The sequence below is a fragment of the Pangasianodon hypophthalmus genome, chromosome 1, assembly GCF_027358585.1.
Source record: "Pangasianodon hypophthalmus isolate fPanHyp1 chromosome 1, fPanHyp1.pri, whole genome shotgun sequence".
NCBI lineage: Eukaryota > Metazoa > Chordata > Actinopteri > Siluriformes > Pangasiidae > Pangasianodon > Pangasianodon hypophthalmus.
This window is the reverse complement of record NC_069710.1, coordinates 1,041,746-1,060,191: the sequence shown is the minus strand read 5'-3', so window position 1 is coordinate 1,060,191 and position 18,446 is coordinate 1,041,746. Positions and strand designations below refer to the sequence as shown.

At 38.7% G+C, this 18,446-nt stretch overlaps 1 protein-coding gene across 8 annotated transcripts in view; it reads right to left on the bottom strand.

The window, feature by feature from the left end:
- ptprub (protein tyrosine phosphatase receptor type Ub) overlaps positions 1-8,023 on the bottom strand; it is a 187,797-nt gene extending 179,774 nt beyond the window's left edge. For 7 of the 8 annotated variants that reach the window (XM_053232649.1, XM_053232719.1, XM_053232782.1 and 4 more), the window contains exon 1: positions 7,750-8,023. In XM_053232649.1, coding sequence (XP_053088624.1) covers positions 7,750-7,855 — 106 coding nt within the window. In that variant the 5' untranslated portion in view covers positions 7,856-8,023. The remainder of the gene's footprint in view (positions 1-7,749) is intronic. The other variant, XM_053232849.1, reaches the window with a different exon arrangement.
- Between the last annotated feature and the right edge of the window lie 10,423 nt (positions 8,024-18,446).

Here is an 18,446-nt window from a genome sequence, read left to right as displayed (position 1 = left end):
GGAAAATGACCGTGCTATATACTATATATGAAATAGGATAAATATTATCGAGAGTATGATGCTTGTTCCTCACTAGGCTCTGGTACTTACTTATTTAAAAAAAATGACCTTAATTATTCATAACTGCACAAATATGAATCAATATACTATATGTAGGCAAAGCAGGCACAAAGGCTACACTTTTTGACGATTGCAACACCATAGAAAAAGTGTAAATAATGAAGCTTCAACCCATGCAAGGCAACGATGAAATGAAGCAAGAGATCAATTTCAGTGCAATTTTGCCACCATGATTCATACTAGACATTAAAAATCACAAACTAAAAAGACCTACTAAAGGAAAAGATATTTTAATATTTGTTTTCATTTTTTTTCCACAGAGAAACAGGGTTATATTTACAAGCTTTTAAACCCAAAATCAATTAAATCCATATTTCAAGGTTATTTAAATCCTTCTCTTTTTTTTTTTTTTTGGAAGATATACACTTGTCTGGACTTCCCTGAGAGAACAGAGTTGAGAAGCGCCGTTCTTTTACCCTTCCCTGGTCCCCACTGAGGATACCGCAATATAACGAAGCGTATCATTTGCAATTATCTCATAACCCTCAAAGGATTTTCTTATAGCAATTTATTTCCCCAAGTTCACATGCGTTCCTGCTTACTATCATACTTGTTTGCGAAATGATATGCTGTCCACATGAAAGACCAGGCTAGGAGCAATGGCAGAAGAAGCATAAAAGAAATGATCCTCTGTCCTTTAGCTCTAATCACAATACAGACCTGCAGTACAGCACCAGTATCTCTGCTGGCCCTCAAACTAGCACTCTGGTATCAGAACACAGCCGAGGCATACCAGTATACATCATATACCCGTACTGACTCACAAAAAGCTATGCATTTCTCCAGTGCAACAGTATTTTTTCATTACATATAAAAATTGCTCTTTGCAAAACTCAAAGAATTTGCTATGAAAAATCAATGCAGACAAATTCATAGCCCAATATAGTGGTACACTGACAGACCAAAGCAGTATTACATCACAGCAACAAAGAACTTACGTCTGGGTCAATAACCCCAGTAACAATAACAGTATTATCTCAGTTATTTAACAAGATTTTGAAGAAAAAGAAAAAAAAACTGAATGTTTTCATCTTGTGATTAAATATCAAAATAATTAGATATGTATTGTGTACCTCAAAAAATTTTGAGAAAACATCATGATGTCGTTTTTGTTGATTTCAACAAAATCTTTTCTACTAAAAGCTGTATTTGCTTCAAGTTGGCCATTAAAGTCTCTTTTTATAAACTGTTCATCCTACATTGATAGCTTCATGATTAATAAAACTGTGTGTGTTCCCCTGTGTGTGATTCCTTACTACTTATTTTAAGTTATTAAAACAGATTCGATCTTCGTGTTGATTTACAATGCCGATTTTGAAACGTTAAACTTGTGACTATGTCAATGCAAGCAAGAGTGAGCTAGCAGCAGAAAAAGATCAACTTTAAATAAAACAAAACACAGGCTTGTTGTCTTATTAGTTTAACAAATCACTTTTAGAGACCGTGGAACTGAGGCAACAGGCAGATAGTGCAAAGTGAACAAGACCTCATGCGAAACTAGTGAAAAAAAAATCTCATAGCAGATAGACAGGAGTTAATATTTGGAGAATATTTGAAAAGCGACTTGTGACTCACCAGAAGCCACAACCAGTGTTTCCGTCCTTTTTCTGTCCTTTTTCATGTCATACGTTTTTCATGTAAGTTGTTTTGGAAAATAAATTACAGTCAAATACTGTAATGCCTTCAATATTGTGAAAAATACAGTCATATGGTGATTCGGTCATATGGCCCAGCCCTACTGTGAAAACATTCATTTGAATTTATTTCAATCTTTACTTTCTATCTTTATCGTGCACATTCACTCAGCATTTCAGCAAAGACTAAGTAAATAGTCCGAACTGTGTTAAGTTGCGATATTTCCTCTAATCAAGCAATAGTTAACGAACATGAAAATGAAAAATAACCCACAAAAAACTGCAGACCTGTGGCAAGCAGAATACAAATCATAAATATTGCAGAGGAGTCCAATTTCTAAAGCACAAATAGTAATGTTTGATTTAAAGCGGCTCTTTGAACACAGCCGGGAACTGGTACAGCTCCACAGTGCTGCACATTAACATTGATCTGAGCTGAGAAAAGAGTCAGTGTACACAGCCCAGTCCACTTTAGGTCTCCTGCCATAACAAAGTGTGCTGGGCTTTGAGGCTTTCAGAGCAGGCAAAACACTCCAAATGTCATGCTGGTCTACTGTCAGCAAAAAAAAATTAAATGTCTTCATCCAAGCAGCAACCTTCATTCCTCTCATGCAGCCCTCTGAAGCATTTTTCCATAAGGGCCTCTCAAAACGGAACTGCTTTTCAAAACCATCAATAAATCACAGAGGAATTAACCAATCATTCCACAGAAAATAAAGGAAGGCCAGGTCCCGGTCATGCTCATAATTTTCAGTCCTTTCCCATCAGAGGTGACTCAGGGCTGAACTGCTGCTGGAAAAAAAAAATAACAGCCCTCTGGCTGTCCCCCTTCCCCTCCCAAGAGCGGTCCAAAGAAAACACTGTCGGCAGGAGACGACTCCTTCAGATGTTCTAGTGCAGCCTTTCTCAGCTGCTGCTCTCAAACTCTTTCTGACACTACTCATTTGTTACTCTGGCAGCAACAGCAGGTACGGCTGAATGCTAGAAGATAAACAAAAGTAAGGTCATCGTAGCCTGCCATGTGCAGGGAAATTCAGCTATAACAATAACAGACAGTTTCCACAAATTAAAGGAGGAAAAACTACAAATCACCCTGCACTTATCACTCTTTCTAAAGGTACTCTACAATTAGCACAAGGAGCTGCATGTGACGTCTGACAGATGGCTCTGCTACTCATGTGACATCTTTATGCCTTTGGTGTTAACTTCTAAGGCAGCCCATGGCCTCCTGCTCCACTTCTGGGCGTCATTCTGTCTGTGTAGAGGTTTAGACATGCAGGGTTGGCATCGCGTCATTCGTCAAGCAAATCCCACCAGCGCTTTGTCTCATGGCCATTCAAGCACAGCTTTATCTCCGCACAAGCACCTGCATGTAGAAAGTGCGAAAGCAGCCTCCTGAGCAAACAATCATAGGATGCTTCTCCCTTAACCGCTCATATGATGTTGCATTTCCACTTACAATGCCATTTGAAAAATGTGACCTTGTATTGAGAAGGACAGATGGCCTGTGGGTGTGCATGTTGTTCCTACTGAGGATTGGGACAACTAAATTTAAGAAGTATGCAAACAGTTTCCTTTCATGTCCTTGAGCCATCCATCTGCTCCCTCTAGAATTTTCATAATTTGATCCTTGAATATACAAAAAAAGATCCTGTACAGCGTACCATGCGATGACAAAAACAGCATCAATAAACTGAGGATTTAACAGTACAACTAAATTAAGTCCCCTCTGGAGACAAAAACATAACATGAGTCTGATGATGGATAACATAACATTCATCTGCCTAAGGGAGAAAATTACCTGTTTTAAAACTTTAAAAGTTATATAGAACTAAAAGTTAATACCTTATAAAAGATTTTACGCATAAGTCTGCAGGAAATGAAACAATAATCGAGCAATTCTGAGGTCCATAATGTTCACTCTGCAAAACAACGTTCACTATAAAAAGAAAACGACTCTTTTTTTCCCGAGGTTTCAGACTGATGACAGGTGAGAGTGAGCTAATTGTAATAGACTTTCACAGATGCAAAGTGTTTGTTCATATGATGCTGTCACAAACACAGAATAAACAGCCCCATGTAGTGCAAATCTCAGACAGCACGTGTATGGCCCGTGCACTGCCTCCCCGTTCCATCCAAACGCTTTTAATTATCTTCACGGGTTTTAATTATTTTCATAATTCACATTATTCATCTTAATGATGTGGTTCATTCTCCTCATTACAGCGCATGTTCGCCCAGATGATTTTGTATTGCTGGATGAAGAGGATTACGCCAGCGTCTTTGGCCACAGTGAGGAGTATTGTGGATGAATAAAAGGTCCTTCAGAGAAGAAAAAGATGAGTGGGGCAATTTTTGATCCCACTGCAATTCTGAATTATACAGAAAAATGCTGTGTAAAAGCATTTCAGTGGGCTACCTATTACTGCAAAAAAACTTTCTTTATATTTTAAACAAATATCAGCTTGTCCTTCATGAAAACTTTGCAAGGCAATACACATCTTTTACTTTTTTCTTCTTTTTATATATAAAGCATTTTCATTGATCATTGTTCAAGGGACACTGCAGTCATTACATCGTAACAGATGAACATGAAACTCATAAAAATAGATTCATTTACATTTACATTTATGGCACCCTTAACCAGAGCAACTTACAGAAGTATTACCAGGAAACCTCAATTCATTGTGATACTGAATCTTAGGTGGAATTGTCACTGGTCTTCAGGAGAATATGTTGATGAGAGAGACAAATGACTGTTGCAGCATAATTCGAGATCACGGAAGCACAGACCACACAAAACACCCAGACAGAAACAGCAAGCCCATACAATACACGTGGATTACACCATAACAAAGCAACAAAAGTGAGGATCTGGGTGTTAGAGATGTTAATGGGATAGGATGTTCAAATTACAACGGGAAAAGCTCCACCCAGCAACAGACACGCACGCACACACACACACACACACACACACATAGCACTGAGGTTTGACAGTTTGCTAAATGGAAGCCATTTTGCTAACTGAAAATCGATAACGTCCTCAGACGAATCATGACTGTTTGTCAAGTTGCTCAGGCGAATCCAACTATAAGCTTTGTGGCTGAGTGGGAAAAGTGCTATGAACTGTACAGCACTACTCTCTAGAGCTAGAACACAAAGCTCTGTGCTGATGTAGCCTGGTGTAGCTATGAAGTAAACATATTCTCAGCAAAAAGTCCAGGGATATTTGTGTCTCCTTTACACCTATTCACAAGAGTCCTGCATCTGGCCTGGAGCCTAATAAGAGTTTAACAAAATGCATTAACACTAGTAGTCAAAAACCTCTCTGGTTCACTAGATTGAAATCCCATTGCTGTATTATGCATTAATATGCAAATCAACACATTACTCTCAAGCATCTATTTCCTGTGTGGCTCATTGTTTCCAGTTGTTTTGTACTGCATGGGGAAAAAAGTACAAGCACAATTTTGTGTGGGGTTTTTAATGTTTTTAATGTCATGGTCCATGTGTGTAATGAAGTACAATGATTTATATAGCATTTACATTTATATACAGTAATATCAGAATATGGATAAAATGTGTCTCAGTGTTGGGTGAATTTTCAGCTGCATTTTTATGTGAATAATCAAAACGCATGACACAACCAGAGCGAATCAGAGAGAGCGAATCTGAATCAGAGGGAGCGAATCAGAATCAGAGAGAGCGAATCAGAGGGAGCGAATCTGAATCAGAGGGAGCGAATCAGAGGGAGCGAGTCGGAGGGAGCGAATCAGAGAGAGCGAATCAGAATCAGAGAGAGCGAATCAGTATCAGAGAGAGCGAATCAGTATCAGAGAGAGCGAATCAGAGAAAGCAAATCAGGGAGCGAATCAGAATCAGAGAGAGCGAATCAGAGGGAGCGAATCTGAATCAGAGGGAGCGAGTCAGAGGGAGCGAATCAGTATCAGAGAGAGCGAATCAGTGAAAGCAAATCAGGGAGCGAATCAGAAAGCAAATCAGAGAGAGCGAATCAGAGACAGCGAATCAGAGACAGCGAATCAGAGAGCGAATCAGAGACAGCGAATCAGAGAGAGCGAATCAGACAGCGAATCAGAGACAGCGAATCAGAGAGAGCGAATCAGAGAGTGAATCAGAGAGCGAATCAGAGACAGCGAATCAGAGACAGCGAATCAGAGACAGCGAATCAGAGGGAGCCACCATTCAGATTTAAACACTGCGAGCTTTTCTGTACCATGAGATTATGACAACACGAAATCATAAATAAATAATATTTGTGTATGACAAAATATTTCATACCTGAATAACAGGAATGGCCAATTCAGTTTACAAACATAAATGGCATTACGCAAGCTCCCAGCCACACATCCCTTCTTTAGAGAAAGCACTTAACTATGTATGAAATTTCCTGAGCAGCTTTAAACTGACCACTGGAAGCTCGGAAGTGTTCAGTCATGCCATTTTTTCCTTTTTCTAATAGTCCGAAATTAGCCAACACTCTCAGCTTAAACCACAGTGATATATAAACGTACAAATTAAAGCTAAGTTAATATTACTCAAAATATACCAATCCACAAATAAGAATCAAACTGACTGAGATATTATCTCTAAAATGAATGTTTGAGTTTGGTAAAAGTAATTACAGTGAGTGAGGCTGTCTTTCTGTCTCTCTGTAGATCAACTCAGTCCATTTATTAAGGTATACTGTTGGGTTTTACAGTGACGAGGACAGAGGTGTTGTGAGTAGCTAAAAACACGCAGACATTTTGTTTGTGTTTTTCAGAGGTTTGAGAAGTTGAACTGAACAGACTCTGAAATGTAGGGGAGAAAATGCTTAGTTGGTTATTTTGGAGGATTAATGAAGCATTCACTTTTCACCCAGTCTGTGTCTACACTGGAACGCGCCTGGTAGCTGAGAAGGCTAGCTCACTGGTTAAGAGGCTTTGAGCTACTGCTAGTAAGGGTGTGAGCTCAAATCCCAGCACTGCCTGGCTGTCCCTGAGCAAACCCCTCCATCGCTCAGCTCTATCCTGTCTCAGCTTTAAGTCGCTTTGGATAAAAACATCAGCCAAGAGCAAAGCTGTAGTATTTTAATAGTCTAATTCCACAGCTGTCTAAGCACATCTGAGCTGCACAACTTTACACTTAAACACAACCAGGAGAACATATGCCATAACACAGCACATAATCTATACACTAACACAGAAATCACAGCCCCTGCTGGAGCAGGCTGGATTCTCAGGGTTTACACACCGAGACTCTCTCATTTCACTTCAGAAAATGTATCAGAGTAAAACAACAATAAGGCAAAGTACAAACTGTTAGAAAGTTCAAGTTCAACAAAGTTTATCCGGATTAGTACATCTGGAAATATTCTTCCTTTAACTGCGTCACTGTAGAAAAAAAATCACTACAGCACAAAGCATTTTCAGTCAGTATATTACAGAAATAATAATACTAATACTAACACTAATAATAATAATATAGAACATGAACCAGTCCATAACATCTAATGAGACGTAATAACAATAAAAGCTGCTACAGAAATCAAAAAGTCTGTTTTTTCACCTAAGGACTTCTCTACCTTTAAAAAAAAAAAAGAAAAGGCAGAGAGGGAAATAAACATCAGGACTGGTATCCATCTCATCCATCGCTCTTCCTATGCACATTTTATTACATGCCACTAATAACAACAACATCATCATCAACAACAACATCATCAACAACAACAACAACAACAGCAGCAGCAGCAGCAGTAACAGCAGTAACAGCAGTGAAGGCGAGGAATTCAGTATCCGCAAGCGTTCTCAATCAGCCTCTCCACTCTCAACGCACCCTGACTTCATCTCCCTCTGCCCCAAAAGTTCAGCACCGTGCTGAAAACAAGCCAAAGCACTGTGGGACTAAAGGAAGCCCGCTGAACTGCTCTGGCTCCTTCACCTGCAAACAGAAGAGCAACTTTTCCAAAGTGCGCAGCCCGCAGCCGGGACTTTACCTGTGGGTCCCTCTACGCTGTCGGCGTGAATGTGCACAGCCAGAATCAGGACAAACGCACACGCCTTCATGTTTTTAGTCCAGTTCAGGGAACAGGCACAGATCATGGGAGAAGGTCCGGTGGAGCAGATGTGTCGGCTGCAGACTCCCGGCCATCGATCCACGAGTTTCAGAGCGAAGCTGAGCGCAGAGTCGCACCAAGTGAAAGCGTGAAGCCTGGCGTCGGAATAAACAGTTCAAACCCGGACTGTTCCTCCGCCAGCGGACTTTCTGCCGTCTCGGTGTGTGCGGCATGAAGTGGGCCATTAACGCCTCCGTGTGGCGCACTGGAGAATTTATGATCACCGTCTGCACAAGACTGCTGCATCGTTCTTTAGAAGAAAAAAGAGTGCATTTCTATCACATAGGCTAGTGATGTCTTATAAAACTGGGACACATGGCATTTGCCAGTCCATCAGAGCTCAAGATGCCCAGAGGACCACAAGCAGTGTTGCAGGAAAACAGTAATGAGCCCACCTTTACACCTTTACACCTTTACTGATCAGCTCCAACATGTCCAAGTTCTCTCCAGGGAGCTCCTCACTGGTTTCCTCCACGTTCTGCTGCTTTCCCATGCAAGTTAGTGGATTAGCTATGATAAATTGCCTGTAGGTGTGAATGTGTGTGTATGTGCACGATTGACTGTTGCTCCATCCAGGGTGTATCCCTGCCTCACACTCAGTGTTCCCAGAAAGGGCTACAGATTCACCGTGACCCTGACCAGGATAAAGCTGTTACTGGTGAAGGAACTGGCATGTTTTTGGCGGAAACCGAAGATGAGGAGACACTAACAGTAATCCAAGCTCAGGATCAAACTGAGGACCCAAAACATATCAACATGCCATAGTGTACATATAATGTGGAGATATATTCCAGCAGATAAAAAGTTACATCAAGACCCTTAAACATTCTTCACATTTGTCCCTTTGGGGAAGTTCTTAATGGTTTCCGATTCAGAGAGTGTTCTGAGTTCTGAGTAGGAGCAATTTATGAAGCTAAGAACCCTTAATTATCTTTAAAAAAAAAACTTGAAGAACAATTTAGTCTTATGGAATATCTATCTTATGTAGTTTTAAATATTCATTATAGTGTTGTAGATGTAGAATTGTTTTTGACTAAATCTCCTTTTGGGTATTAGGAACTAGAGCAATGATAAAGCCATTATAAAAATTCCAGTTGATTATAAACCAACCAAAAAAAAAAAGGTATTCTGTAATCCCTGTACATAACGATGTGGTGCAGTCGTTAAGACTTTTGGATGCCATGCTGTGTCTTTAAGACAATAAAGTCATCACCCAGCCCAGCTCCTGCCTCTGTGCAGCTCATCCTATTCCCTTATCAGACCTTTATTGAGAAACTTTTAAGCAGCCAGTTCAGAAGTGAGGAAACATTCACATTTTTACTCAGGGCCAAAGGTGGTCTGGGTTTGGACTAATCTTTTTAGAATATAGCACACAGGAGGCTGCCTGCTGATTCCTGAATAGCACCTGCAGCTGGTTTGAATGGGAACTCAGCCACCTATTGTACAGTCATGCCCTGCAGCCAGGATGGCAACTGCAGATAGTCCAGCACCAATACATTCACATTTCTGATATTAATTTAATTTTACCTCATGTTGAGCAGTTTTTTCCCTGAAATATCCCCTGGCCTGACCTACTTTCACAGCTCGAATCCTGATGAAACCGATTTAAGGTAAGTGCATTGATGCTCTATTGTTCAGTATGATTCAAAACTCTAATCATGCTAAAAGGATCATGTGCTCAGGCGCAGGCGTGTGCGCGCGCACACACACACACACACACACACACACACACACACACACACACACACACACACACACACACATTTGTCTTAGTATCCTTGTAAGGACCTTCTAATGATACAGTAATTAATGCAGCTAATTAATGCTATGCCTACACCTAAATCTAACCCAACCTTGACCTCCTTAACCACTAGGAAAGCTTTTGGCTTTAATTTATTTATTTTTTCATAAAGTTTTTTTTAAAAAAGCAGTTTTTTTAAACATTTGCCTGGTCCCCACAAGGTCAAAATGGTCAGATATTCAGCGGCTCATGAGTGTCACAACAGAAGATGCATTCGCCCTTTCCTCAGGAGCTCACAAATTCCCAGAAGATCCCAACAGCCATTTGTGCGAATATCACACATTCCTATCCTTGTAGGGACAGCAAAATTAAAAAAATATGATCCCCCCCAATAAATCAAGCAAAGTCATACAGAGGAAACCAAATAGCAGACAAACAATAATTTTCTTACTGGTCTGTGTCTGTATTATCCCCATTAAACATTAGAAGTTTCAGCAAAAATATCTTGAAACAGTCCATTGGCAGAGCTGTACATTTTTTGAACTATATAAAGTAAACTATATTTAAAAAAAAGCATTTATTTTTGAGGAACAGGGTTACAGAGAAGCATGCTTTTACTTTGCTGACACTGCAGTCTTATGTAAATATATTATTTCAGCAGGTCATGGAGCAGGGGTGCAGAAATGAAGATATCACCCCAGCCAACATTCCCACAGACAGCCAATTCAATCACCACTTTTGTGGAGCACTGTACTGTGGTTCATCATTCGTTTAGGTTACTCTTGTGACCACTGGGGTGTCGGTATCACATTAAACCAGGAGAGAGACAGATGCACTCACTTGCAGAAATACATTTGAGCTCTGCTATGGGAGTCCATATTACAGATTAACTTATTTATCCAGACAAGATAAATGAGCAACGGAGTGCACTCAATTTTATTCGATTTTGAAAAGGCAAGGATGATGTTGAGCAACCTTCCACCTCAAACTCAATATTGTGTGTGTGTGTGTGCTTGTGAGAAGAGATAAACACACACGGTTGCTAAGGAGTATAAATAGCATGCTGTGTGTTTAAAAATACAGTGTTGTTGTTGCTCCAAGATGGAGTCATTGCTTATCCATTCCTATAGTAACTCATGATATACTGTATTATCATTATTAGCAGTATAAAGAGAAAATAATACTAATGAAACTAAGGCAAAGCAGTTCACGAATAGGTCAAGATGATCAAAAAAGAAAGATTATTTTTGTATGTGGCAGATAGACCATTAATGTACATCATCCACCCAGTACCTTCTTATGTGCCATCACCGCTAACAGGTTGTAATATAAATGTCTTTGTTCCTCTATAGCAGGGTTTCTCAAACTGCAGGCAGGAACCACTTAACTGTAAAATAAATTATTCCACAATACCCTCATAATCCAACTATTCACACATTAATCTTATTACACAATGTGTAAAATAATATCAAGGCTGTTTACTAGAGCCAGAGAGTTGATATTATTTATAGGGCTGTTTTTTTTTGTTTGTTTTTTTTTGAGTTCAAGTTGAGCTTTATTGTCATTCTGCTACATGTGTGGACATATAGTTGAACGAAATGTCGTGTCTCGCAGGACCACGGTGCTACATACAAGTTAAACCTAAATATAAACATAGAAGTATAAGAAACAATTTAGGTGACTATACATACTTTACAAAACTTTACAAAAACTATACAAAACTTTACAGAGATACTGTAAATGGAATAGTGCAAAAGAGGTATTTTGTACATGAAATTGTGCAAAAGAGATATTTTAGGGGAAGCAGCACATAGTGCAAGATGATTTGTAGTGCAATGCACAAGTAAACATATATTATCAGACTGAGTCTTTGTGTGAGAGTGTGTCTATAAAAAGTGTTCAGTGTACATTCAGGGAAAAGAGTGTGTTACTACAGGTGGTTTTTATAGCCCACTCACCTGTGTGTAGCACACTCGGAATTGCACTTAAACAGATTGTCAGTTTGTTGTTTTTTGGTTTTTGTTTTTTCCCTGGGTTTTTTCATGGGTTTTTCATGGGTTTCATGGGTTTGAGGTGTTTATGGTTATTGATGAGGTTTCAGAGGGGGACAGGGAGATTGGAGTTGAGGGCTCTCACAGCCTGGGGGAAAACGCTGTTGAGCAGTTGAGTTATTGAAGTTAAAACCCAATGTGACCAAACTGACTAATATGAATAAAAACTCAGTAATAAATATAATAACTTTGTTGGGTTGTGATTTCCACCACTATAATAAAATACAAAAAATATAGACACACTGGCTATGCTTCAGAGACTGCACTTTGAGAACTACTGCTCTATAGAGCACATCTAAGTAGCTTTGGTGAAGGAGCGCCAGAGCAGCTCAGGCCAGTGGAGGAATGAATAGACTGTACTTTAGATGACACACATACAAGCAGGAGTGGAAAATATGGCCAAAATTAAGTGGACATCTGACCATAACACACATTTGTGGGTTCTTCCCAATAAACTGTTGCCACAAAGTTGGAAACACACAACCGTCTAGAATGTCTTTGTATGCCGCAGCATTAAAATTTCCCTTCACTGGAACGAAGGGGCAAGAACATGTTCCAGCATGACAGTGTCTCTGAGAACAACGCGAGATTTATGAAGACATGGTGTGTTCAGGTTGTTTGGAAGAACTCGAGTGGCCTGCACAGAGCCCTGACCTCAACCCCACTGAACACCTTTGGGATGAACTGGAACACCAACTTCGTGCCAGGCCTCTTCGCTCGACATCACTGCTTCACCTCACTAATGCTCTTGTGGTTGAATGGGCAAATCCCCACAGCCACGCTCCAAAATCTAGTGGAAAGCCTTCCCGGAAAAGTGGAGATTATTATAACAGCAAAGTGGGAACTATCTCCATATTAATGCCCAAGGGTTTGGAATGGGAAGGTCAATGGTTAGGTGTCCACATATTTTTGGCCATATAGTGTGCTTGAGTAATTGTAATTTGTTACTATACTTAAATTACATTTCACAATTACATTACACAAAATGACTGTACGCTACAAAAGCTCAGATTAGCATCAAGTCATTTTAGTTCAGCATCCAGTCAGGTTTATTAATGTAGAAAAAACTATCAAGAATCATGACAGCTCCTCACTGGTGTTGACCTTCTCAATGTGCACAATGTAGTTAATGCTATAGTTTTCCATGTACCTTTACAGATGGATAAGCTACCAGATTTTAGTGTGGAATTTGAGAAGGAGCACCCAGACCCTACCTCAAAAAAATTAGACTTGTATAAATTAAAGGTTTAATTTATACATTTATCCTTTGCCTCTCTGTAAGGCATGAACTCAAAGCATGTTGAGGAAAGTTCTGCTAATTTGCTAATGTTAACTGGTTATATATAACTAAGATAGTCTGTTTTCTTTGCTAATGCTAGGTTAGACTAGCATCAATCCCAGCTAATGTAGCTAACGTAATAGCTCATGCTAGATATGAATGATATTTTAAAACAAAAATCATCTTCTAACTATTGCGGCCAGTTGGCATGGTGGCGTCCGATTGGCCCATGCTGTTATGCGTAAATGATCCAATTTGGGGTGGAAACAGTCCTCCCCTTTATGTTGGGCCAGATTATTTTCATATAACGTGTCACTTAAAACATTAAGCCAGTGTTTAAGTGAGTTGGATAAAACTCTATAAACTCTAGTAAGACCTGTTCTCTATCTTATGTCTGTCTCATCCAGTGTTATATAGTTGTGCATTTTAAACATTTATTGACCAAAACACTGTCCTTAATCTTCCATTAATAGTTTCAAGTAAACTCAAGTAATGTTTTCTGTTCTTTTCTCAGTACAGGCAAACATGTCGTAGTTATTGTACGTGGCAGTCGCGGTTACAGACAGATGCAGTGGATAGAGATTAGATATAATAAAATCCCAGTATAGAGCTTGTAACTTGAATTACTTTCCTAAATTAAAAATGTAGGTTTGCCCTTGTATAAGACACACTGCTGTTGTGGAGTACTTGTAGTCCTTTAGGCTTTACAGTTTAATATTGATTTTTTTGAAATTTAAACCAAGGCATTGCTTTGTTGTCTGCACCAATGTACCCTCAGTCTCTATTCTTACCTCTCCTGCTTGCACTTCGAGTCACTTGAGATGTGTGGTTTAATGTGCAAGTCATTTTATCATGTTTCCTAATTCCTCAAAACAGGCCCAACTTTCATTTCCACTTGAAAAGGCCAACTTGAAAATAAAAAAGTAGTTTGGTCATTACAAAGGTGATTTTCTTATCATTTATCATTTCATTGTAAGTCGTTTTCATTATCACTGTAGCATTTTGGCATTGAAACCTTTTTTTTTTTAAAGTTTGTTTATAACAGCGCTTGGATAATTCTTGTTGCATCCACGTCAATTAGTCTAATGTTTGTCATACCTATCTCTTTTGCAAGTTAGCGAAGCTCATTTTCATTATTTACAGGTGACTTGTATGCAGTACAAGTCACCTGTAACTTGTACAAACAGCCTGGAGAGTCATCAGTAACAAAAAAACAAGGTAAGGGGAGGGCTTTAGCGTGAAAGAGAGAGAAAATTTAAAACATGTCATGCGTATAATCCATGTATAATTATATTCTTTTTTCTCAAAGAGAACAACTCAGAAGGAAAAGAAGCTGAATACTGTTAATGTTTATGAATGAGTGTCTGAGAATACATTTTAAAAGTGTTATGGTACACTACCTTCTTATATCCATTGTATTAAAACCTCTGATGATCCAGTGCAACAAAGGAAGTGCACTGCTTTCAGTGCTTATGTCTTTCCAATTTTTTTGTCGTCTTATATTCACTGAGTGATAACTAATAGTACATAAAGCAACAATAGCACATAGTATACTATGTACATTAATAGATTTTAACCATTGATCATTTAAATATTGGGGTAGTGTATTGTTAGCTAACATTTAGAGCTGATTATTCTGTTTAATATACAGCAGCTTAGGTTAACAACCAATTTATGATTCACACTGTCTAGCACTTTTCCCACAATATCATGTGTTTGAACACTGATGCACAGTTTTTCCCTCTGTTTCTCTGTCTCTTTCTCTGTTTCTCTCTGTTTCTCTCTGCTATCTAGTCCTGTGCACAGCGTATTAGTTAGTCCCAGGTTGTGTGTGCACCTTGCAAACGGATTAGAATTGAGTCGTCTGGTTTCAGGTAGTGATCTTCAGGTACTCTTGCTTTGCCTGTATTATTTTTTTTAATTATTTCTATTTGCAAAAGATGCCTACTTTATTTGTATGTAGTCATTTATATGGACAAACTTTATATGATGTGAATCAACATTTGCTGAGTTTCTCTGAATCATTACAGGGAAGTAGAAAGATGATGCTGTCTCCATCAGCTTATCTTATAGCCATGTTGATTTTGGGAAAAGTACATTGCAATATATGAAGTAACTAACTTCTCTCCCTTCTTTCATTTTCATGTATCTGAAACATGGAGCAAAATCTCCCCTTCTGAGATATTTCTTATCTTCATGTTCTGCTCTCACTGAAGCCATTTTCACCCTATACTGCAAGTTAGAATATTTGTATTTTAACAAATAATTCAGTTCATAACTTCTCCGAATGGCTTGTCTGTTCAACATGCAGAATATGATTTATATTCACTCAGTCTGGTATCTGACCTTTAGATGACTAAAATTATCCAGTTTCTCGTATCCCATTCCAGTGCTTCCTGCAGAAATATGATTAGCTCAAACCAGATAGACTTTTGTCAGCCAAAAGTGTGTTTAATATGTTATGTCCCAGCACAAAGTTTGATCTGGTCAGCAGTGCCATGTGATTGCCCTATGTATGCTGTTTGTCATTTATACCACATACACAGGCCCAGTCTCGTCTTTCTCCTTTGATGAACCATGCTATCATGATGGAAGAGATCTCTTCCAGGTTGATAACGTTCCCTTCTGTAGGATCTGAGGACAGGGATGTCAGAAGCATTTTATATTGTGGGTGCTGGAATTTTCAGCAGCATACATGTTACGTGTGCTGTGACTTTACACCCAAATGATTTTTTTTAACAGAGATTACAATTATGTATTACAGTGAGAGCCTGAATGTCACCATTATTCAAAATGTCAGCGTGTACATGAAAAATTGCCTGATGTGTTAGTCTTTTCTGAATGAGAGTCCTACGCGTCCCTGTGCTGCGAAGGACCTTTGTGAGGTAGCAATTGACACAGAAATAACTGGATCAGTTATAGGGTAATGTCGATTTGAAAAAAAATATAAATAAACCATAAAATAAAAATACTGTCTCGTGCAAACTCAAAAACGAATCAAAATTTTAAAAATATTGTCTCGTACAAACTCAAAAACGAATCAAAAGTTCAAAATTCATTTTAAAGAATGTATATTTCTTCATTTGTTTATCTAAATATTATTAATAATATTATTTTAGCAGTTGCAGTTAAAGGAATTACGAAAGCCGAAAGTGCTTGTGCTTGTGTCAGCAAATGTTTTCATTTGCCCTATAGAGGGCAACATAGATTAGTAATACTTTAAAAACTAGTCATGTGAGATACCTCAATCATGCATCATGTGCATCTCCAACCAGATTCATATGTTACAAATGCGTCACTGCACCAGAGAATTACGCTATTAATTTGTAATTTTAGAGAAAGGCCACATGTACTGTACTGTACATTTCATGTAACTTTAATTTGTACTGGGAATCTCAGAAACAGGCGCTCTGTATCTGTAACATTACTAGGGCAATTGCAGCCGCTTAAGGAGGTGAAATCAGATTTAGAACAAAAAATATTTCTCTCAATTTAATTTAAATTTAATTTAAATCATAAAGAAGGTATGAGGAAAACAAATAATAAACCCTGATTATATAGTCTCCAAAGTCTCCTTTTCTAGAGTGAATATTGTGAACAATAACCAGGTCTAATGAAATTAAACAAATCTGGGGGAAACAAGATGCAAAATATCCAATGCTCTGACTGTGCTTTAGGCAGTGTATACCATCTGGGATAGCATGTGAGGGTGGTACCTCATAAAAAGGTCTATAGAATCTATAAAAGAAGCTATAAAAAGGCTGGAGACACTAGTTGAGGGATCATGGGCCAGTCCTCCATGCAGAGTTTTTTGGTTTGTGTGTATGTACTTCTTAATTTAGACCAGACCAAAGGTTTTCAGTAGGGTTCAAATCCACAGACTGATACGGTCATTGCAAAACATTGATTTTGTGTTTCTTTAACCATTTCCGTGTTCATTTGCATGTATATCTGGCATCTATGGACAAGTCTGATCCTCCTGGGAGACGCAACCAGGTTTTGGGCTGAAATATCCTGATACTTAGCAGAATTCATGATGCCTTCATTCATCACAAGAGCCGCTGAATCAACAGCCACAAAGCATCAGTGATCCACCACTATGCTGTACAGCATCAGATACTTTTCCTTGTAACCAAATATCAAACCAAAAAAGTTTGATTTTGATTTCATCTGGCCACACCATATGACAGCATTAATAGTTTAACAATAATAAAAAGCAATAATAGTTCTAATGACCTGGTGAAGTTCAGGTACGGCGTTTTGTGAGATGTTCTCAGGAACGGCTTCTTTTCCCACAATGCTTCAAAACAACTTGTTATGAAAGCAGTATTGAACAGATGATTTTGAAACTTGAAAACCAGAAGAATCTGTGATATTTGGGCTTGTTTTTCTTCTTCTTCACCCTCCTCCTCACTGTGTGAGAAACAGTGTGCTCATGGGTTCTGTCAAACTGTTTCATTCATGTGAAACGTCTCTGTTATGGCCCTAATTATGCTGAATGGTATTTTAAATGCTGATGTATTTTTCAGATCCATTGCCTGATTTGTGTGAGTCAACAACCATCTGTCTCCTTTATGCTGCAACTTCTTTGGTTTTTCCAATGGTAATGGATGACAAAGGTATTTTATATGTGTATAAAATTAATCATTAACCATTTAGGAATTACAGCCATTACCTCCATTTTCACAGGCTCAAAAGTAATTGGACAACTGACTGATAAGCAGTGTCATGGCCAGGTGTGGCCTGTTTCCTCGTTATTTCATGACAGATTAAGGAGATAAAAAGTCTGGAGTTGATTCCAAGTGTCGAATTTGCATTTGGTAGCTGTTCATGGGAACTCTCAAGTGAAGGAGGCCATCAGTAGGCTAAAAATACAAAACAGACATATACATATATATATATATATATATATATAGTGTGTGTGTGTGCAGCAATAGTGTGTGTGTGTGCAGCAATAAAATGGTTCCAATAAAAGGAGGTGAAAAGTACTAATGTGAGCGTTTCAACTCAGAGCTTTTATTTATTTGTTTGTTTGTTTGTTCGTTTTCTGTGGTATTAACTAACCTGTACTGTAATGATGTAAATCCCATTATGTTAAATCAGTCCTACAGGAGTGTTACAGGAGTTTTACAGGAGGGTTACAGGAGTGTTACAGGAGTTTTACAGGAGGGTTACAGGAGGGTTACAGGAGGGTTACAGGAGTTTTACAGGAGTGTTACAGGAGGTTTACAGGAGTGTTACAGGAGTTTTACAGGAGGTTTATAGGAGTGTTACAGGAGGTTTACAGTAGTGTTACAGGAGGTTTACAGGAGGTTTACAGGAGCTGTGCTGCTGTTCATGTGCTTTGCAGCTTGAGTGATTGCTTATTACACCGGTGGGTGGCGCTGTATCATCTCGTGTGTTTGTTTTACACAGAAATTATGTAACTGTGTTTGATTAGGTCTGGTCGTGGATATAAATAAACCACTTCCTGTTTTATCTGTTATGATCCAAATCACTGCTTAAG